Source organism: Corvus kubaryi, unplaced genomic scaffold, assembly GCF_017639235.1.
Source record: "Corvus kubaryi isolate FWS band 111438036 unplaced genomic scaffold, C.kubaryi_AGA036_p1.0 split1-37355, whole genome shotgun sequence".
Lineage (NCBI taxonomy): Eukaryota > Metazoa > Chordata > Aves > Passeriformes > Corvidae > Corvus > Corvus kubaryi.
The window spans coordinates 2782867-2802624 of record NW_024582078.1 but is presented as its reverse complement, the minus strand read 5'-3'; the positions used below and the strand labels follow the sequence as shown (position 1 = coordinate 2802624).

General features: G+C 58.6%; 1 protein-coding gene across 2 annotated transcripts in view; it reads right to left on the bottom strand.

Annotated features, from left to right (window-relative positions):
- Positions 1–19758, bottom strand: part of CDK18 (cyclin dependent kinase 18) — a 30975-nt gene that overhangs the window by 5722 nt on the left and 5495 nt on the right. For both annotated transcript variants that reach the window (XM_042013609.1, XM_042013610.1), the window contains exons 2-11: positions 9914–10068; positions 3809–3957; positions 3571–3696; positions 2294–2350; positions 1955–2069; positions 1757–1851; positions 1621–1683; positions 1166–1289; positions 968–1088; positions 275–372 (exon numbers count right to left, since the gene is read on the bottom strand). In XM_042013609.1, coding sequence (XP_041869543.1) covers positions 275–372; positions 968–1088; positions 1166–1289; positions 1621–1683; positions 1757–1851; positions 1955–2069; positions 2294–2350; positions 3571–3696; positions 3809–3957; positions 9914–10037 — 1072 coding nt within the window. In that variant the 5' untranslated portion in view covers positions 10038–10068. The remainder of the gene's footprint in view (positions 1–274; positions 373–967; positions 1089–1165; positions 1290–1620; positions 1684–1756; positions 1852–1954; positions 2070–2293; positions 2351–3570; positions 3697–3808; positions 3958–9913; positions 10069–19758) is intronic.

The following is a 19758-nucleotide window of genomic DNA, read 5'->3' as shown; positions in this document are numbered from 1 at the left end:
CATCCCACCCCATCCCGCCCCTGTCCATCCCCATCCCACCCCATCCCGGCCCTGATCGCTCCATCCCAGCCCCATCCCACCCCATCCCGCCCCTGATCGCTCCATCCCAGCCCATCCCAGCCTCATCCCACCCCATCCCGCCCCTGATCGCTCCATCCCAGCCCCATCCCAGCCCATCCCAGCCCCATCCCGGCTTCCCAGCGCAGCCCCGCCCGGCTGTCCCGCGGGCAGCCACTGCCCTCGCGCGGGGACGCGGGCACAGCGCAGCGCTCACCCAGCAGGCGGAAGATGAGATGCAGCTCCTCCTTCACCGTGGAGCCGGGGAACATCGGCCGGCCCGTCACCATCTCGTAGTGGATGCATCCGACCCCCCTAAAGCGCAGGGGACACCCCGGGATTAGGTGGGGAGGGACACAAACCCCGCGGGGCCCTCGCCGCTGCTGGAGAGGGGAATCAGCTCCGGGAGATGGATCCCTCCTGGTCAGCATCCACCCCGATGGGGATGGCACGGTCCCGACCCCCTGAGCCCCAGGGGACGGGGAAAACAGGTCTGGGAGAGCTCTGGGGACAGGGAAAACAGCTCTGGGAGAGCCCCACGGGACAGGGAAAACAGCTCTGGGAGAGCCCCAAACCCTCCGGTGCTAACAGACCTAGGGGACATGGAAAACTGCATTGGGAGAGTCCTGGGGACAGGGAGAACAGGGAAAAAAGCCCCCAGACCTCTGATGTCAACTAGAGCCCCATGGGAAAACTGCTTTGGGGAGCCCCAGGGGACGGGGAAAACAGCTCTGGGAGAGCCCCCAAACCTCTGGTGTAAAAAGCCCCAGGGGAAAGGGAAAACAGCTCTGGGAGAGCCCCCCAGCCTCTGTTGGACCCAACAGCGTGGGGATGAGGGTGGAAATGCCCCACCCCGTCCTGGAGAGCCCGGGAAGCTGCCAGGAAGCTGCCGGGAAGCTCCGTGCCTCACCACATGTCGATGGGCGTGGAATACTCGGTGGATCCCAGCAGGACGTCGGGGGGCCGGTACCAGAGCGTCACCACCTCGTTGGAATAGGTTTTTGTCGGGACCGACTTGGCCCTGGCTAATCCTGAGGGCGGAAGGGACGCACGTCAAGGAGCTGCCCCTTCTTCCAATCCTGCACCGTCCCTGGAGGGCTTCACCTACCAAAATCAGCCAGCTTGAGCTCCCCTCGCTCATTGATGAGCAGGTTCTGCGGTTTGAGGTCTCGGTGCAGGATTTTCCTGCCGTGGCAATAGGCCAGGCCACGGAGCAGCTGGAACATGAAGATCTGTGGGGAGGAGGGGGCTGCATTTAGGACGGGGATGTGGGCACTAAAAATAAACCTGCCTGGAGGAATCCAGATGTCAAGGGCAGGAAAGACCCCTCGGAGCTGTGCTGGGGTGGGAAACGCTGTGGGGAGGTGTCACAAAAGGGGATGAGCATTCTGCACGTGCAGTGATTTTACTTAGGGAGAAACGCTGGGGGAGCCTCAGAACAGGCTGGAAAAGGGCAAAGGGAGCAACAACTGAAGGGGGAAGGGATTTCCAGGCTCCCCCAGCCCCAAAACACCCCCACTCAGGATGAGGGACGGGGCAGGGGGTCCCGGGCACCCCCCTCACCTTCACATTGTGCACACTCATCAGGTTCCCGCAGTTCTCCAGGTACTGCTTAAGGTCGTTGTCCTGCAGCGGGAAGGACACGTCAGTCTGTCCTTCCCTTGTCCCCCCCAGCCCCCAGAGAAGCCCCCAGACCCACCAGGTACTCGAAGACGAGGGTGAGGGAGCGCTCGGTGTGGATGATGTCGTGCAGGGTGACGATGTTGGCGTGCTTGAGGTTCTTCAGCAGCGACACTGCGGGGACAGCGGGGTTGGGGCAGCAGGAACAGGGGCTGAGCACGGGCACAGCCATCCCAAATCCTGCTGGGACCCTGGGGAAGGCCCCTCCCGGCCTCACCTTCCCGGATGGCCGTGCAAGGAGCCCCCTCCTCGTGCTCCAGGCGGATTTCCTTCAGCGCCACCAGGTTTTCCGTCAGTTTGCTGCGGCCCTTGAACACCGTGGCGTAGGTGCCCTGGCAGGGGACAGGGGACACAGGCCATTTCCCAGGGTGGCACAGCACTGGTGTCCCCAAAACATCTGGGGGAAGGACCACTTGAAGTGACCGCACCAGGTCTGAACCCCACGAGAAAGTCTTGGTCTGAAAATTTCTGGATATTGAAGATTTTTGCCCTTTGCACTTGGAGCTGCCCTTTGAATTTCACTTAATTCCTTACAGGGGTGTCACACACTACTCACCTCTCCCAGTTTGTCCAGTTTGACGTAGGTTTCCAGCTTCCCAAAGCCGATATCTGACTGTGGGAGAGACAGGAAAACATCACTGGGGAGGGGGGGCCTCATCCCGGGATGGCTTCACCTCCAGAGGGGTTGCCAGGGACACTGGGCACTGACATTTGGGATTTTTACTCCATTTTCTGCCCAAACCCTCTGCGTATCCCGGGAAAAGCCGTGTCCTGAGCAGAGGAATGAAGGTGCTGGAGCCCGAGGCGCTGCACAACCCCCAGAGCCCCATTCCTTATTCTCGAGGGGACGTGAATATTAACGACACATCACCCTGGTGGGGTCTGTTTTATCCTCAGGCAGCACAGGCAGGTGAATTCCAGCTCTCCTTCCCTCCTCCTGAACGGGCACCTCGGATCCCGAGATGCCTCCTGCGGCCTGGCTGTGGTACCTGGGCAGCTCTGAGCACACCTGGAGGTGCACACAGAGGTTTTTGCTCCTGCTCTGTTGTACTCAGAGTTTTTGCTCCAATTTCTGCTACTGCTCTGCAGCAAAGAAACCGAAATGGCACCGCTGAAGCAAAGGCTGATTCATTATTTATCCACATTTGCATTTCCAGTGGCAAGAGGCTCCGGCTGAATCGCAGGAGGGTTTTCCTTCTCCTCCCTCTGGGAAGGAGCCAGGCCGAGAGGGCAGCCAGGTGTGCTCAGGGGAGTGAAGGAAGGTGGGAATGGCACAGCAGGTGCAGATCTCAGAATCCCAGGATCACTGAGGCTGGAAAACCCCTCCGGGATCATCGAGTCCAAGCTGTGCCCGATCCCCACCCTGAGCACCGAGTGCCACGTCCAGGTGACACCTCCAGGGACGGGCACTCCAAACCTCCCTGGGCAGCCCCTGCCAAGACCTGACCACCCTTTCCCTGAGGAAATTCCTCAGGGAACTTCCACCCTGAGCCTCCCCTGGCCCAGCCTGAGGCCGTTCCCTCTCCTCCTGTCCCTGTTCCCCGGGAGAAGATCCCAAATCCCCCCCGGCTGCCCCCTCCCGTCAGGGACCTGTGCAGAGCCAGAAATTCCCCCTGATCCCCCTTTTCTCCGGGCTGAGCCCCTTTCCCAGCTCCCTCAGCTCCTGCCGGTGCTGCTGGGGGTGTGCAGGAAGGGCTGGGGCTGGGCAGGGACGTGAGGGGACCTCAGTGAGCCCGGGGCAGCCGGCCCAGCCCGGCCCAGCACGGCCGGGCCCGGGTGTCCGTGCGGGAGGGGCCGGGCCGGGCGCTGCCCCTGCGGCTCGGGGCCACTTACGAGGGAGGCCCGCCGGGACATCCTGCTCAGGGGCTTGGGGAGCTCCGGGCTCTCCATCTGCAGCTTCTGCAGGAACTCGGGGGGCAGGCGGATGTCCATGGGCAGCGAGAGGCGCTTGCTGACGTCCTGCAGGGAGGGGACAGAGGACAAGTGACATCCCGAGCCGCAGCCCGGCCCTTCCAGCCAGCGGGGAGGCGACAGCCAGAGGTGCCGGGTCCCCCCTGCCCCCAGCACTTGCCTCCGTGGAGAAGCGGCGCTGGCCGTGGTTGCGGTAGCGCACGGCCGCCACCGGGGACCGGCCCTGCCCCTCCGGCGGGGACACGGGGCTGCCGTCAGCTGCCAGGTCCCTGCCCAGCTGCGCCAGCTGCAGGTGCCCCTGAGCCAGGTCTGGGGACAGAAGGGAAGCACAGTGAGCGGCTGCAGCGGCGGCACAAGCCGCGAGGAGCGGGGGCGGGGCAGGGCTGCTCCGGGCACACGGGAATCTCTACGGCCTCCTCTGTATCCCCAGGGAATTCTGCTTTTTGCTCCAGATTCCTGGTGCCTCCCCACCCACAGCACTCCCAAAGCACGCCCTGCCACGAGGGTCTCTGGCGGGGGGAGCTGCTCCCCACCCAGCGATCCCAAATCCCATCCCAGTGCTCCGGGAAAAATTCAGCCCGGATTTCTCCCGCGCTACGGCATGGGGAAAGCCCGGACTGGATTCTCCCTGGAGTACGGAATGGGGGAAAACCCGGACGGGAGTTTTTCCGGAGTACGGAATGGGTTCAGGGGAAAACCCGGATTGGATTTTTCCCGGAGTACAGAATGGACTCAGAGGAAAACCCGAACTGGATTTCTCCCGGAGTACAGAATGGACTCAGAGGAAAACCCGGACTGGATTTTTCCCGCAGTACAGAATAGACTTTCCCCCTTATCCATTCCATACTCCAGGAAAAGCCCTGTCCGGTTTCCCCCTTTCCCTGCAGCGCCCTGCGGCGGCACTGCGGGGTTTCTCGGGGATGAGGATTCGCCTTCCCAGCTTTATGTTCCCAAGTGTTTGAGGCAAAACAACCCTTCAGGAACACCGAGGTGCCCGCTCCTGGCTCTGGATCCCTCGGTGCCGGGCCAGGAAAGCAAAACAGAAAGAGGAAGGAGCCCTTCCTCGAGGAGTTTACACACACGGGCCTCACGTGCCCCGGGAACCGCCAAACCCCCCGGAACCCGGATGTTTTCCTGCCGGGATGGGAGCATTCGCTTGGTTAGGAGTTCTCCTTTTGGTTTTGGTTTGTTTGGTTGCTTTTCCTCTTGAGGAATTCTCCCCCTGCGTGTTGCTAGGAGGCAATAACGCCTGGAAACTTCAGCGAGACAAAAGCCCAGGCTCCAGCTCGGGGCGGGGTGCGGCTGCTCCGGCTTCACCTGCGGGTTTCTCGCGGCGGCGGAGGTGCCGTGGGATTCGGACTGGGAAAAGGGTTTGGCTGCAGCCCCCAGCTCCTGTGCTCTCGGTGTTCGGGGCGGCGAGGCTGCAGTGGCTGTGGGGAGGTTCCTCTCCTGCTGCCTTTCTTCTGCCGTGACTGGAGCCCTGCTCGCTGGAGCGCCCGTTCCATTGGGACCCTATTTAACGCCCTACTTCACTAAAAGAGGGACTTTTCACCGTCTGCTCGGGAGCTTCAGGGGTAAACCCCGGGATCCAGAGCCCACCTTTCCCTGCCCCACTCGGAGCCGGACCACGGCCACCCTGCCCCTGCCGTTCCTTTGCCCCTGCTCCGAGTTTTGCTGCAGTTTTCCTTGTTATACATATACATATACATATATTAGTAAAGAACTGTTATTCCTATTTCTCATATCTTTGCCTGAAAGCCCCTTAATTTCAAAATGATAATAATTCAGAGGGAAGGGGGTTACCTTTTCCATTCCAAGGGAGGCTCCTGCCTTCCTTAGCAGACACCTGTCTTTCAAACCAAGGCAGCGTTTCTCAGAGGGAGTTTGGGATTAAAGTCACTCATTGCAAAACAAACCACTCCAGGCTCTCCTGTCCCATCCTGCTGCCCTCAGCCAGACACAGAGAGAAGCACAAGAGCTCCTTGAACACCAAAGCAGCTCAGAAAAACAACTCCTCCCTTGAGACCCCAGGTGTGGAGCCTCACTGGGCTCAAGAAGCCGTGAAAGGAGTACGAAATCAGGACAAAATGAACCATTGAGCTCCTTCTGGTCCCCGATTTGAGGTTTGCACTTAAAGCTCCTCACTCTGTGATTACCAGCAGGGACATTCTGGCACTCCAGGGACATTCCGGCACTCCCAGCCCCGTGGTGGCACAGCCAGCACAGAGCGTTCAGCGCGGGCCACCTGGCCCCCAGCGAGGAGGATTCCCCCGGGGAATCCATGGGTGCTGATTCCGGGGGCTGTTCAGAAGGAGGCAGCACCAAACTGGGCGTGCTGGGAGCGAGGATGATGCACTGGACATGCCGGGCTGGACAAACGGTGTGGGCTCAAGCAGGACGGACCACCCTGTCCCCTCCACGGTGACCACACCGCTCTGTCCCTTCTCCCAGCTTTGCAGCCACGCTCCAAAATCCCCCAAAATCCCCGGTGCCCTCCCTGCAGACCTTCCCCAGACTAAGGGGGAGCAGTGCAGGAGGGAAACTCCCCAGGGGGTGCCCCGGGCTGAGCCCAGCTCTGTCCCCGGCGCTGCACAGCGACAATCCCCACTCGGACCCGGAGATGCAGCCAGGGATGATCTCATGGCTGAGGATGGGAAGGGAGGGCTGGATTTTCACGGGGTGCTGAGCAGGGCTGGGACCTGGCTGTGGTTCGCTCGGCTGACGAATGAGAGGTGGCAGGCAAGTGACCTGGCAAAGGCTGTGGGTTTGTGCCATGGGCACCGGGCAAGCAGGGAGCTGAGAGCTGAGGGGTTCTGGGTGCCCAGCCTGCACCTGAGGGGTGCGTTCAGCCCATGCCACGGGGCTTGAGAGGGGCTGAAACGGTGCCAGGGGTTTTGAGCACACAGGCAAACCCCTCCTCTGCTCCCTGTCCCTTCCCCTCCATCTGTTTTTAGAGCAGCCATCAGGAAACGTCCCCTGAATTAACCACAGGTATGAAAATAACGTGGATTAACTCAACTGGACCAAATCTTTTTAACTTCCTCGTTTCCCAAGCAAATTATACTCAAGGAAACTAAAGGCCATTCAAGATCTGACTCACTGGAGCCCGACTAATCCACTGGAAATGATATTTTGGATGAATTTGTGCTGGTTCCCACAGGTGAAACAAACCCAAAGCTGGGTAAAAGGTGCAGCCTGTCCTGAGAGCTGCAAACCAGCAGCGTTGGCTCTCTGCACCAGCAGATCCGAGCCAGCCTCTTTGTCACAATCAGAGGTGAATTGACAACCTGGACACTCCAATTGGTCCAAAAGGGATGGGAACAGCAAGTAAAACTTCACAGAAGTGAGGGGAGAGGGGTTTGGGCTGCCCTGGGGTGGGGGACATGGTAGCCCAGCCCAGCCTGTGCTGTCACCAGGAGATTCCTAATCCCAAAGGGCTGGAGTTGCCCTCGGGGCTTGGAGGACCTTGCTGGGTGCTCAGTGTGAAGCTGTGGGCGTGCAGACCGTGAGGGAATTCATTTCACGTGGATTCGGGGAGCGCTGACACTCCACCAGGAACGAGGCCTCTGGGATATCAAAGAGAATGAAAGGGAGGCCGCAGACACCAGCAGCCCTTTTTATAAATATATTTAAATGCTGCCTGTGCCAAAACAAGCTTTGATCTCCCAAGGAAAGGGGCCAGAACCCTGCGCTGCCTGCCTGCCTTAGAACTTTTAATTACTTTGCTGAGTGTGAGCTCTCCTCTCCAGGCTCTGTGCCGCTCAGGGCTCGGGTTTTTCATCCTCCTTCCTCCCCCTCACCACCGTTTCTTTGGGGCCTGGTGCTCCCAAGGTCAGAGCTGGCTCTGTTTTATCCCTTTTCAGCCCAGACACTGAATTTTATCTGGCCTGGGAGGGCAGAGCGGGCTGCAGGTGCTTTGGAGCTACTGCTGGATATTCCCAGCTCTTATCAAAGCCCTGATCCCTCTGAAAAAATGGGTCCACCAAGGTGACATTGCCAGTGACAGGATGTGTCCAGGCTGGAAAGCTGTTTGATTTTCCAGCCTGGGAAAAAAAAATAAATTAAAAGGCTGTTTTTCCTCCTTTTATCAGCATCTGTGGGGGTGAGGTCATGAGAATGACGGAGTGGGGAGGACGGAGCCAAGGATTTCTCACCACAAACACAACAGATGGGGCAGATTTGAACCCTGCTTATCCCCTTACAGGACCCAGAGCAGCTCTTGAGCACCCTGGGATAGTGGAAGTGTCCCTGCCCACAGCATGGGTGGAATGGGAGGAGATCTGGGGTCCCTTCCAGGCCAAACCATTCCCTGATTCTGTGATTCTTGAGCAGGCCTGGCCTCCTCCTGCTCCCCAAGGATGGGTACGGGCACCCACAGCCAGCAGAGTGTGGGGTTTGCAGCCTGGGAATGCTTCCAACCCAGGATTTCTGAGGCTGGAGGGAAAACACGAACTCCAGACAATTCCCTGGGGAGTGACACGAGGTGGGGGAAGGAGAAGCGAGGTGGGGGAAGGAGAAGCGAGGTGTTGATCCCTGCTGTGAGAGGTGTCGATCCCTGCTGTGATTAGCTCTTGGCTCTGCAGAAAGGATCACAGCTCCTGAGCTCTCATCAGCTGTCACCAGGAGAGACAGGATGGGCTCTGGAGTCATGGGGACACAGAGAGCCCAGGGACAGCCCCAGAGATCCCGACAAGGAAGGTAAAACCTGCCGCAGAGCTGTTTTGTGGGGAGGAGGAGCAGCTCAGGAGCGGCTGCCGTGGCTGCAGGCTCAGCTCTGCTCCCCACAGCTGGAGCAAAGTCACTTTTCCCCTCTGCACTTTGATCCTCCACCTGGAAAAAGGGGAGCAAGCCCTCAGAAAGATCCAAACTCAGCTCCAAAGCTGACCACAAACCCTGCAAGAGACCGGCTGGCGCACACCCCAAATCATGGACCCACCCTCGGTCCCGGCCACAGGCTCAGACTTTACTCCTGTTCTCTCCTGGCTACCTCGGGATCAAGGCCAAAAGCCCAGGAGGGGCTGGCAGACGCTGCTTGCCCTTTTTGCCACCCAAGGGCAAAGGAAGACCCGTGACCGATGTCTCATTAAAGCAGAGTAGCAGGGAAATCACCTCTGGGGGTTGCAGGGAGGAGATAACGGGAGGGGATCCCACATCCCGGAGCGGATCAAGGCCAACAGCAGGAGCAGCTGTCAGCGCTCAGAACTTCCTCAGCCTTGCCCCATTTTATACCCACAGCTCCTGCACGGCTAATTAAGGGCTCAGGTCTAATTACAGCCCTCGCTGCCCGCTGGCGCGTGTGGGAGTGGGGCAGGAGCCGCCGGGGATGCTGCTCGGGTGTCTGCAGAGATAAAGAGGAGCCTCGGGAGGGAGGAAAGGCGGCTCTAAACGAGGTTACAGCACCCTCGGAGCAGCTCGGCTGGCACGGCCGGGCCCTCCCCGCCGGGCAGCGCCGGTGCCAGGCGGTGACATCAGGGCTCAGCCCCCGCCCGCAGCCAAAGCTTCAGCGATTGCGGGGCGAGGGCAAACAGAGCTCGAACGGGAGCTGAGGGCACGGGAAGGGGCCGGGCTGTGGCACTGCTGGCAGCAGGCACCGCGGCATGGCCGGGATTCACCCCGGGATGAGCCGAGCCCGGCTCTGCCCGGCTCCCCGAGCTCTGCCCGGCTTGCCCGAGCACGGCCACCTCGGCGGGGCTGCTCCCAGCGCCTCCAGCATCCCCGGCTCTGCCCGGAGCCTGCCCCAGCCTGCTCTGGGGGCTGCTGTTCGCACAGGGGATGTGCCCGCCCCGCGCAGCTCAGGCAGGGGTTTAACCCTAAATCTGCCTGGGATGCTGAAAACCAACTCGCAGGAAGGAGCAAAGGCCAGCGAGCCCCTGGTGCTGCCCAGGACAGCGAACGGCCCCTTTGGCTTGGGGGAACACCAGCCTGGAGCCCCCAGAGGGGTCACCCCCTCTTTTGGGGAGGCAGGAGCAGATCCCACACTTTCCCACTCTCCACCTTAACCGCAGCTGTGTCACTGCTCCCCATTCTGTGCAAATTCCTTTCCCTCCCATCAGGCTTTCCTCACGCAAGGATAAATCTCTCTTCAGGTTTAATGACGAGGTATTATTCATCCCCACGGGCAGATAATGGGGAAAGCGACGCCGAGCAAGGGGCAGGAACTCTCCACACACGCCAGAGAATGGCTGGGGGGCTGGAGAGGCTCTTACCCACCCCAGCCGGTCCTGAGCAGCCCCAGCCCCACGGCAGGGACCCAAGGGCTCCTCACCTTCGTTCCTCTGGTTGTTGAGCTGGTTGAACTGCTCCGTGAACTCCGTCAGCGACTCCTCGATGGTCTCCGTGCGCGGCACCGAGAGCGAGAACCTCCTCTTGAAGTTTTTCATCTTGTTCATCTTCCCTCGTGCTGCCAGGGACGGCTGAGCCCTGCGGGGAAGGGGACAGCAGGCTCAGAGAGCCGGACAACACTGGGATGAGCCCTGAGCCCCACAGCTGCTGCTTTTTGGGGCTGGCAGCATCCTGAATTTCCACCCCACAGCTGCTGCTCTTTGGGGTTGGCAATGTCCCAAAGTGAGCTTCCCCTCCAGGGGACCCCGGGGACATCCCTTCTCTGGGGCACAGCAGAAGAGGAGCCACGTCTTTGCCAGAGAAATCGGGCTCCTCGTGGTTTTAAGAGCTGGCTCTGGTCAAGAGGTGCAGGGAGGGTGATTTTTTTTTTGAGCCCAGGGCAGGGCTGTGCACAATCAAACACAAGAACCAACACAGGCTCTGCCTTACGGCATCCCTGGAAACTGCAGGAATGCCTGGAAAGGGGTAAAAACAGAAGGAAAGCAGGAAACAGGCTAAACAGTGATGGAAAAGACTCAATCCCACACTTATCACTGGAAAAGGAAGCACCTCTCCCCCGGCAGTTTGGTTTCTGCTTAGCCCCTGCAACAAAAGCTTCCTGAGCCAGCAGCAAGATGCTGAGTGCAGGCAGCACGGGCAGAGGGGGGATCCCCCAAATCCCAGCCCCGGGAGATACTCCGAGCTCCCAGCTCACCCCCAAGCTCCCGGTGACTCCTCCTGCGGGGCATCAGAATCGCCTTAGCCGCAGATCTGATAAAAGCAACAAAACCCTTAAAGGAGGAAAACCCCTCAGGGGCACGGGGCGGAGCAGCCACGGGGGCGGGCGGGGAGCTCGCCCTGGAGGACGCGGCTTTGCCTTTCCTGAGCTCTTCCCAGGCTCAGCGTGGATGGGATCAGGCTGGAAGTGTTGCTCCGCTGCAATTCCTGCTGCCCAGCACGGACCCAGCACCCAGCCAGTGCTCCCTGGGCGTACTGACATGGAATTCCCAAATCCCAGACTGGTTTGGGTTGGAGGGACCTCAGGAATCATCTCATCCCACCGCCTGCCATGGGCAAGGACACCTTCCCCTATCCCAGCTTGCTCCAGGCTCCGTCCAACCTTGGACACTTCCAGGGATGGGACATCAGCGTCCCACCCCCAACCAGCCACAGCTCTGCCCCTTCCGCGCTCAGGCCTGAGGAGGTTTGGGTCCATCCCTCTCTTCTTCCCACTCCCAGGAGAGTAGGAATGCTCCTCCTGCATCCCTTATCCTCTGGACACTCCAACCTGCCCGCCAGGGGGTTTTCCATGAACAGCCCTGGACTTTAAAGCTGCTCCCAACCCCATCCGAAGAAGGGAATCGCCCCTTGGTACCAAACAGGCCCTAAAAACCACTCAGGGATGTTCCTTCCCGCAGGGAGCGGCTCTTCCCTGCACATCCCGCACCCTCTCCCGCACCCCTGGCGCAGCTCGGCCCTTTCTCCTGGATGTCCCTGCTCCAGCTCTTCCCTGGCTGTCCCCAGAGCCCCCCAGCCCCCTCCCAGGCTTATCAGCCCACCCGAAGGGCGATCGCAGCATTCCAGACTGATGCGATCAGACACCGCATCCGGGAGCCGGCGCATCCCGTCGCCAGGACAACGGGAACACTCGGGCCGGCGTGCCCGCATCTGAAAGCTTAAAAGATTATCCGTCAGCAATATAAACACTCGGTTTGGGCGCCTGCCAGGCTCTGCGGTGAGGCACGGCACCCTGCAGTGGGTGAATCCCCTGCAAATCCCGGGCATTCACCTGGATCCCGGGAACTCCCACGCAGCAGCCGCCCCCGCTCAGCTCCCACCTTTAACGCCGCAAATTCCCGAGGCTGGAGGCTCGGCCCTGCCTGGAATCGGGGCTGGGGGCGGGGGGGGGGGGGGTTGCGGGGGTGGGAAGGGAGGCGGGAGGGTTTCAGACACCTCCACTCCAGCCTGCAGACATGGGAATGTTTTCCCAGTGCTACAGGAACGTGCTTGGGCACCATAAAGAGGCGGCACCAGGGACGCTCTGGGTTCCAAAGAGCATGGCAGGGACTGGAATGGGATAATCAGGACAGCAAGGAGAACATTGGGATCACGGGAAGGTGCTCTGCTGAGTGATTCCTGCTCTGACAATCCCCTACCGAGCCGAACCATAACCTCCTTTGATCAGGAGATCAAATCTGGATCAGGACAGATGCAGGGAACAGGGAAGACACCCCAGGTGAATGAGGAAAATGAGGGGAAGTGGTCTCTCCATCTCCCTCCCCCTCCCCAAAAAGCCGAGGATGGCTTAGCAGGGAATCAGCTTCTCACTGGCAAAAAATTGCTCCACAAATCCAAATCCTTTCCCCCTCTCTTGCTTCCTGTAGGAATGCCGGCAGCTCCAGGCTGCTAAATATAAATCTCCTTGGAGAGGAACTGGGAGTGGGGTAAAAATAGCCCCGGGATCGCTGCAGCCTCTCCTGCCACGCCCGAGCTGCCCCCTGCTCATGGTCCTCACATCCCTGGGCTCATTTTTCCAGCTGGACCTGAACCTGCTCGGGATCTGCTGGGGGGAGTTCACATTAAAACGTTGCTCAGCTGGGATTTATGGGATTGTTCTTGTCCTCAGCCCTCGGCTCCTCCCCAACAGGAATTCTCCTTCCCCGAGAGGAATTCGCCCTGTCCCATATGGATCCAGGTGTCCCGAAGCCGGGATTCGCTGCTGTGTTCCTGGAAGCAAAGCATCCCCAACCCGCATTCCAGGGGAAATGTAGAGTCGGGCCGGGTACTGTGGCGTGCCCCAGAGCACCCTGGGGGCCGAGGAGCGTCACCCACCCTCCAGCCGCATTCCCTGTGGGAGAAAGAAATCCCCTTTTACAGCTGCTCTCCCCCAGCACGGATTTCAAAGGAAGAATTCCTGGCGACCGCCTCTTGTTTTGGTTTTGGGTTGGTTTTTTTTTTTTTCCCCCAGTGTCCTAAAGGAAATGTTGGCTTTTATTGACTTTCCGAGTGAAAGTGAGACTTGTTAAATAAAGCGATGACATCACTTGGGTTTTGCAGCCTGGCAGGAATAGCAGCGATCCCTGGATGCTGCCGGGATGGAGAGGGAGCTGGATAATTAACAGCAGGCAGGAACACGACGTTGCACGGCAGGACACGAAGGGAAGGAGCAGTTTCACACGGCAATGAGGAATTTCGGCATCAACGGGCAAAAATGAAATCACCCGGCCTGGAACCCGGCCAAGGGCCAGGATTAAAGCCAGCGATCTGCATTGACTGGAACAGGGCTGGAGAGTAAAACACCCGCCTAAAACACTTCAAAGAGCCCCAGAGCTGAATCCCAGCAGGAAAGCTCCTGACGGGATCCAGACACGGAGCTAACGATCCTGTAAACGCTGCCTTCAAGGCTGTGTCCAGAAATCAGCCTCACCATTCCTGGGTGAAGTGCTCCTGCAGGAGTTCCGGCTGGGAGTGAATCTCTCCCACGTTTCTACGGCTTCCCTGCTCTGGAATTCCTGAGCCAGGTATTTTAGGCCTCACCAGAGTATGGGACCGTGCCCTCCCTCCTTCAGCAGGGTTTGGAAGCAAAGCTTTCCAGCACTAATTACTGCCTCTCAAAAAATGATAAATTCTCGGTTTTTTCCTTTTTTTAACCATTTTACCAGGCTCCTGCCCCCATTTCCCAGCCGAAAGAGAGGAAGGCTTGGAGGGAAAAGTTCGCTTCTTCTAATCTGTTTTTTTTTTTTTTAATTTTAATCCCCGGAGAGATTACCGGTTGTGTTTACAAGGCGAAGTGAACAGCTCTATTCAGCACTTCGTGCTCCTGCCTATTAGGTGGCATCGATTCACTCCTGCAAGGCCCGGAGAAATGGGGAATTCTGCTCCTCGTGGAGCCTTTATTTGCTCAGCAAACACGGCAGTCCTGTGACACTGCGTGTGGCTACGGGGCTGAACAAACCAGCTGCCCGGGCAATACGTGCCCCTCCTCACATGGCACGGCCTGGACACAGAGCCAGGGGAAGCAGAAGCTCCCCAGCACAGCCCCAGAACCAGGCAGGTCCCTCTGGGCCGGCTGAGGTTCTCCCGAGCTCCAGCACGGAGGAGGAGCAGGGAAAAGCTGCCTGAGATGGGAGAGATCCCAGCCCCTCTGTGCTGCGCATTCCTGTGCGAAAAGGAGCTCAGCACCCCCCAAATTCCTCCCCCACGCCGGATTTCCTTTGCAGGGCCACACTGAGGTCCTCAGAAATGTGGAGAAGGGGATGGGGAGTGATTCCAGTGATTCCGGGCTGCTCCGGGGGCTTGGAGGGAAATGATTCAAAGTCACACTGGGGGTGAGGCTAAGTCTCCTGTGGCAGCTGGGAATTCTCCCACGGAAGGTCGGAGGGACAGCCCCTGGCTGGGATAAATCCTCCCTGGGGTAACAACCTCCCTGCCCAGGAGGATGCTGTGGAGCACAGCCCCAGTGGAACAACCCCACAGCGAGGACCTGCAGAGCTGGGGCCGGATCCTGCTCAGGAAGAATTCCCAGCCAAGGAATTACCCTCCCCAAAAGCTGAGGGATGAGGGGACAGAGCAAGGCCACCTCTCCCTCCTCCCGCCCTCAGTGCTGCCAGTCAGGGTCTGACATTCCCCCCTTCCCTGCCAGGATCCCGCAGGGAAGGGAGCGCCATCAATCCCGATAAATCTCCAGCACCCCCGCAGCAAACGGCAGCACCATCATCCTGGGAAAGATTGGGAAGGGAGCCTGGGAGCCCCAGGGAGTCAGGCCATCCTCAGGCTGCAGTTTCTGCCCTCCTGTGCTGCTGCCTTGCATGATCACAGCAAATGCAGGAACGCGGCTGTGGCAGCCAGGACACCTCTGTCCTCCCTTCGGGGCTGGGAGGACAAAGGATCTCCCAGGAAATGCCTGAGGCTGGCTCCCGCTCCGGCTTGGGCTCTCTTGGAATGTCACAGGGATAAATCGGGAATGACGGCAACGCATCCTCCCTCTCAGCTGGTTTGAATTCCCTTGGGATGTGAGATCCTGGGCTGGGGGTGTCCAGCACCCGGCACAGCAGCGTTCCCATCCCTCCTCTGCAGAATTCCAGTTGGGAATTTGTTGTTAAGAGACAATGACATGGGCAAAGCCACGTTCTGAGAGTCAGGAAAACATGGTGATAGCCTGGGAAATGTGGATCCATGGAAAACTTCCTGCCAGTTCATTTACAGAATCATGGAATCACAGAACGGGTTGGGTTGGAATGGGAACTTAAAGCTCATCCCACTTCCACGGGCAGGGACACCTTCCACCATCCCACGTTGCTCCCAGCTGGCCTTGGACACTTCCAGGGATGGGATTCCAACCTGTGCTCGGTGCAGGGATGGGAGGGGAAGGGAAGCCCTTGGCTGGATGCTCATTCCCACTCCCTGGATGCTCATTCCCACTCCCTGGATGCACACTCCCACTCCCTGGATGTACATTCCCACTCCCTGGATGTACATTCCCACTCCCTGGATGCTCATTCCCACTCCCTGGATGTACATTCCCACTCCCTGGATGCTCATTCCCACTCCCTGGATGCTCATTCCCACTCCCTGGATGTACATTCCCACTCCCTGGATGCACACTCCCACTCACTGGATGCACATTCCCACTCCCTGGATGCTCATTCCCACTCCCCGGATGCTCATTCCCACTCCCTGGATGCACATTCCCACTCCCTGGATGCTCATTCCCACTCCCTGGATGCACACTCCCACTCCCTGGATGCTCATTCCCACTCCCTGGATGCACACTCCCACTCCCTGGATGTACACTCCCACTCCCTGGATGCACACTCCCACTCCCTGGATGCACATTCCCACTCCCTGGATGCTCATTCCCACTCCCTGGATGTACATTCCCACTCCCTGGATGTACACTCCCACTCCCTGGATGCACACTCCCACTCCCTGGATGCACATTCCCACTCCCTGGATGCACACTCCCACTCTCTGGATGCTCATTCCCACTCCCTGGATGCACATTCCCACTCCCTGGATGCACATTCCCACTCCCGCTTGGAGCTGACAAGGAGCCCAGTAACGGGAGCACACAAAGGCCCTTTGTTCTGCCCCGGGATATTTCGCCTTTCTCTGTGCCCTCAGCTCTCCCTCGGCTCCTGGTGAGCTCAGGGCAGCTCTGGGCACAGCATCCCAATGCCAGTCATTATTCCAGCGGGCCTGGAACACTGGGCACTTATTCCCTAACCTGGGAGAAGTGTCCAGTGTTCAGCTGCGACAACAATGGGGCCACTGCTGGCCAGTTTGGCCACCCCAGAGCCGGGGGAGCTCAGGGCTCGCATTGTCCCTGCCCTGCTGGGGGTGGTGTCAGCACTTCCCTGGTACGTTCAGCATCCCCAGGGCGTGAGCAGCCCGGATCCAGGGATTCACAGCCTCTGGATCAGCAGATTCCCTGCACAGCTGGTTTGCTCCGGAAGGGCCAGCAGTGGGAAATCTCAGGAAAACTCCCAGCAGGACTTTTCCCCTCGGACACAGAGCGCCCTTCCCGACTCGGCAGCAGCTCTCTGAGTTGCTGTGGCTGAATTAAAGTCACCTGGGGGCTCAGGTCACTGCTCCCACCCCCTGTCCCTACTCCGGTCACTCCCAGTCCCAGCCGTGGCCTGGGCTTTCCCCAGGACAAAGCTGTGGAGCAGCAGTGCCACAGTTTGGCGTTAAAGGCACAGAAACCCCTGGCCTGAAGGGTTTCAAATCTGCTTTATTTAAAGCCCTGCCAGGGTCACATGGCTGGGAGGGAGGGAGCAAACCCTGCCAGGCTCCTGCCCTGCCAAGGATTGCACTAAGCTGGGATTTAATCTAAAACCAGTCCTGCACCCATCCTTGCAGGGCCCTGTGCACGTGTGGGGTATTTCCCCCTCAGATGGGAGGGAAAAGCGGCCACAGGGAGGGAGGCGAGGAGGAGCCAACGCTTGAGGAACCAGAGGGTTTCCAAGCACAGCAGGAGCTGTGATCAGTGATTACTTTTGGATCCCTCTCTCCTACAAAGGGAAATCCTGCAACACCTTTTATCCCGACCCTTCCTCGTGCTGATGATCTCAGAGCCCCAGCCAGGTGAGATGTGGGATCTCTGAGATCCTCCCGGCCTGGCTCTGCTTCCCAGACGAGGGAAGGGATTGCCCCAGTCCTTGCTCCAGCTGGGATCAGGGATTTCTGTCCCACCGAGCTGCTGGAGGAAGGCAGGAGCTTTAAAAAACCTTCCTGAGCCAAGAGGTGGCTGCCAGGGATGCCAGGGCGATAAAAGCAGGGGTTTGGGGCAGCAAACTTGGCATGAGATCCCTGTTACTGCCAAAGTTCCAGGCTTTGGGACATCCTTGCCTCACGCTCCAGGGATGGTTCCGTTCTCCCTTTTCCTTGAACCTTTTTCCTCAAGCACAGGGATGTCCAAGGAGTGCCCAGGGATGTGATGACACAAACCCTCCAGGATCCCAGACCCGGGTGAGATGCTGCCTTCCAGGAATCCTCCATCCCTCAGCCACCCTTGCACCTCCCTCCCTAAAATCCACCCTAAAACCCATCCCCAGCTCCAACATTTTCCTGTTAATCCCAACACGGACACTCCTGGATAGGGAATAGGAGCTCCCAGGTGCAATAAACAGATTATTCCTGCCTCGGTGCCTGCCAAGCTCTGCTCCCTTCCCCGGGAAGGAAACGTTCCAGGCCTGTCTGGGAACTGGGCGAGCACAGAGTGTTTGGATAAACCTTGTTCCTCGTTAAACTGTAAATGCCATCTGTGCCACCCAGCCAAGCCCCAGCCCCGTGTCCTCAAAGCTGCAGTGTCACTCGTGGCACTGGCAGACAAAGCAAATACATTGGTGGGGTTGAAAACCATCAATTAATCCCTTTTTAATTGTTTTTTCTTTTAAGATTTTGTTCACTTCACTCCAAACCCACCTCCTCCCTGTGCTTGAAAAGCCTCGCTGGGGGAGGTCCCCCCAGCCCTGGCGTCCTTGACAAGCCAGACTGGTTCCTGCACAAGCCTTGGGGAGATAACAGAGCTCAGAGTGAGATAAACAGAAGGAAGGAGCACGAAGGAGAGGGATCTCCCCCAGGAAAACTCATGGCTGGGCCCTCAAGGCCTTGGACACTGTAAGGAAGAGAGAGGTGCTGGCCTGCAGCCTGCTGTGCATGAAAGAGGCATCCAAAGCATAAAATAACGGGAGTAAATTCAAATATTGTGCTTTTCCTCTCCTCCCGATCGAAACACGGAGCAATTTCCATGTGGTTTTCACAGGAGTCATGGAAAATCCACGCAAAAAAAGGGATGACACAGAGCAGGGCTGTTCCAAGTGCATCCAATCCTCTCCTGCCTCACGGCTGATAAGGAAACGCTGGAGATAAGGCAGGATTATAATCCTGAGGCCCGAAGAGATGAGGGATTTGGGCCAGGCTCTCACAGCAGAGCTGCCCCGTCCCCAGTGCTCCCAGGTGTGGTCTGGTTCAGCACTGGTGTGGCTGGGCCTGCCACGCTGTGATAGCGCAATTAGTGGCACAATTAATCATTAATCGGGAGGGATTGGGAGGGATTAAGTCCTTAAACAGCACACGTGCTGCTAATGGTCGTTTATGAAATCACTCCTTCTCTCTGGATGCTGTGCTGTGTTTTCCTGGAATTAAAATCCCCCAGTTGGGCCTTTTCCACGCAGCTCTGTGAGGAAACAGCTCTGCCCATCCCTGTGTGGCGGCAGCTGGAATTTGGGGAGATCCTGCACATCCCAGCCAGGGCTCTGCAGGGCCAGAGCACCCACGGGAGCGATGGGAGAGCGATGGGAGAGCGATGGGAGAGTGATGGGAGAGTGATGGGAGAGTGATGGGAGAGGGATGGGAGAGCTCCTGCTGCTCCTGCTCTCCCCAGGGCCTTTGGGAGTCACTGCTCAAGCAGGAGGATGTGCAAGGGGGGGTGTGAGGGCGGTGTTGGGGTGATTTGTTAAATTCAGGGAGCAGTTTGGGCACACAGAGACTCTCCTTGCATTTTAATTTGGATGAGCCCAAACCGATCTCTGTCTATAACCGAACAGAGCAGTGAAAGCTCCAGTTCTGCCTCCTCCTCCTCCTCCTCCTCCTCCTCAGCCTCCCCAGGCACACAAAGACTCTGCTCAGACCCTGCTCAGACTCTCAGCACACCCAGCCCAGGGAGATGTGGGGGATGGACTCCATCGTGTCCCATCCCAGAGTGTCATGGGGACCAAATCCATCCCATCCCATCCCAGAGGGCCATGGAAACCAAATCCATCCCATCCCATCCCAGAGGGCCACGGGGACCAAATCCATCCCATCCCAGAGGGCCATGGGGACCAAATCCATCCCATCCCATCCCACCCCAGAGGGCCACGGGGACCAAATCCATCCCATCCCATCCCAGAGGGCCATGGAAACCAAATCCATCCCATCCCAGAGGACCATGGGGACCAAATCCATCCCATCCCATCCCATCCCACCCCAGCCTCACTGTGAATTGGGCCGTTATCCTTCCTCCCACAGGGACAGGAAAATGAGAGATCTGGAGATGGGATGGGGCTCACCCAGGCTCAAAGCAGCAGCCAATGGCACAGCCAGGAAAACATCCGGCTCTGGATCCTGCCTCCAAATCCCGATACCTAATCCAAATCCTGGAATCTGCCTCCAAAGTCTGGATCCTACCCCTCAAATCCTGGATCCTACTTCCAAAATCTGGAGCCTACGGCCAGATCCCAAAACCTACACCCAAACCCTGGATCCAACCCCTCAAACTCTGGATTCTCCCTCCCAACCCTTGTT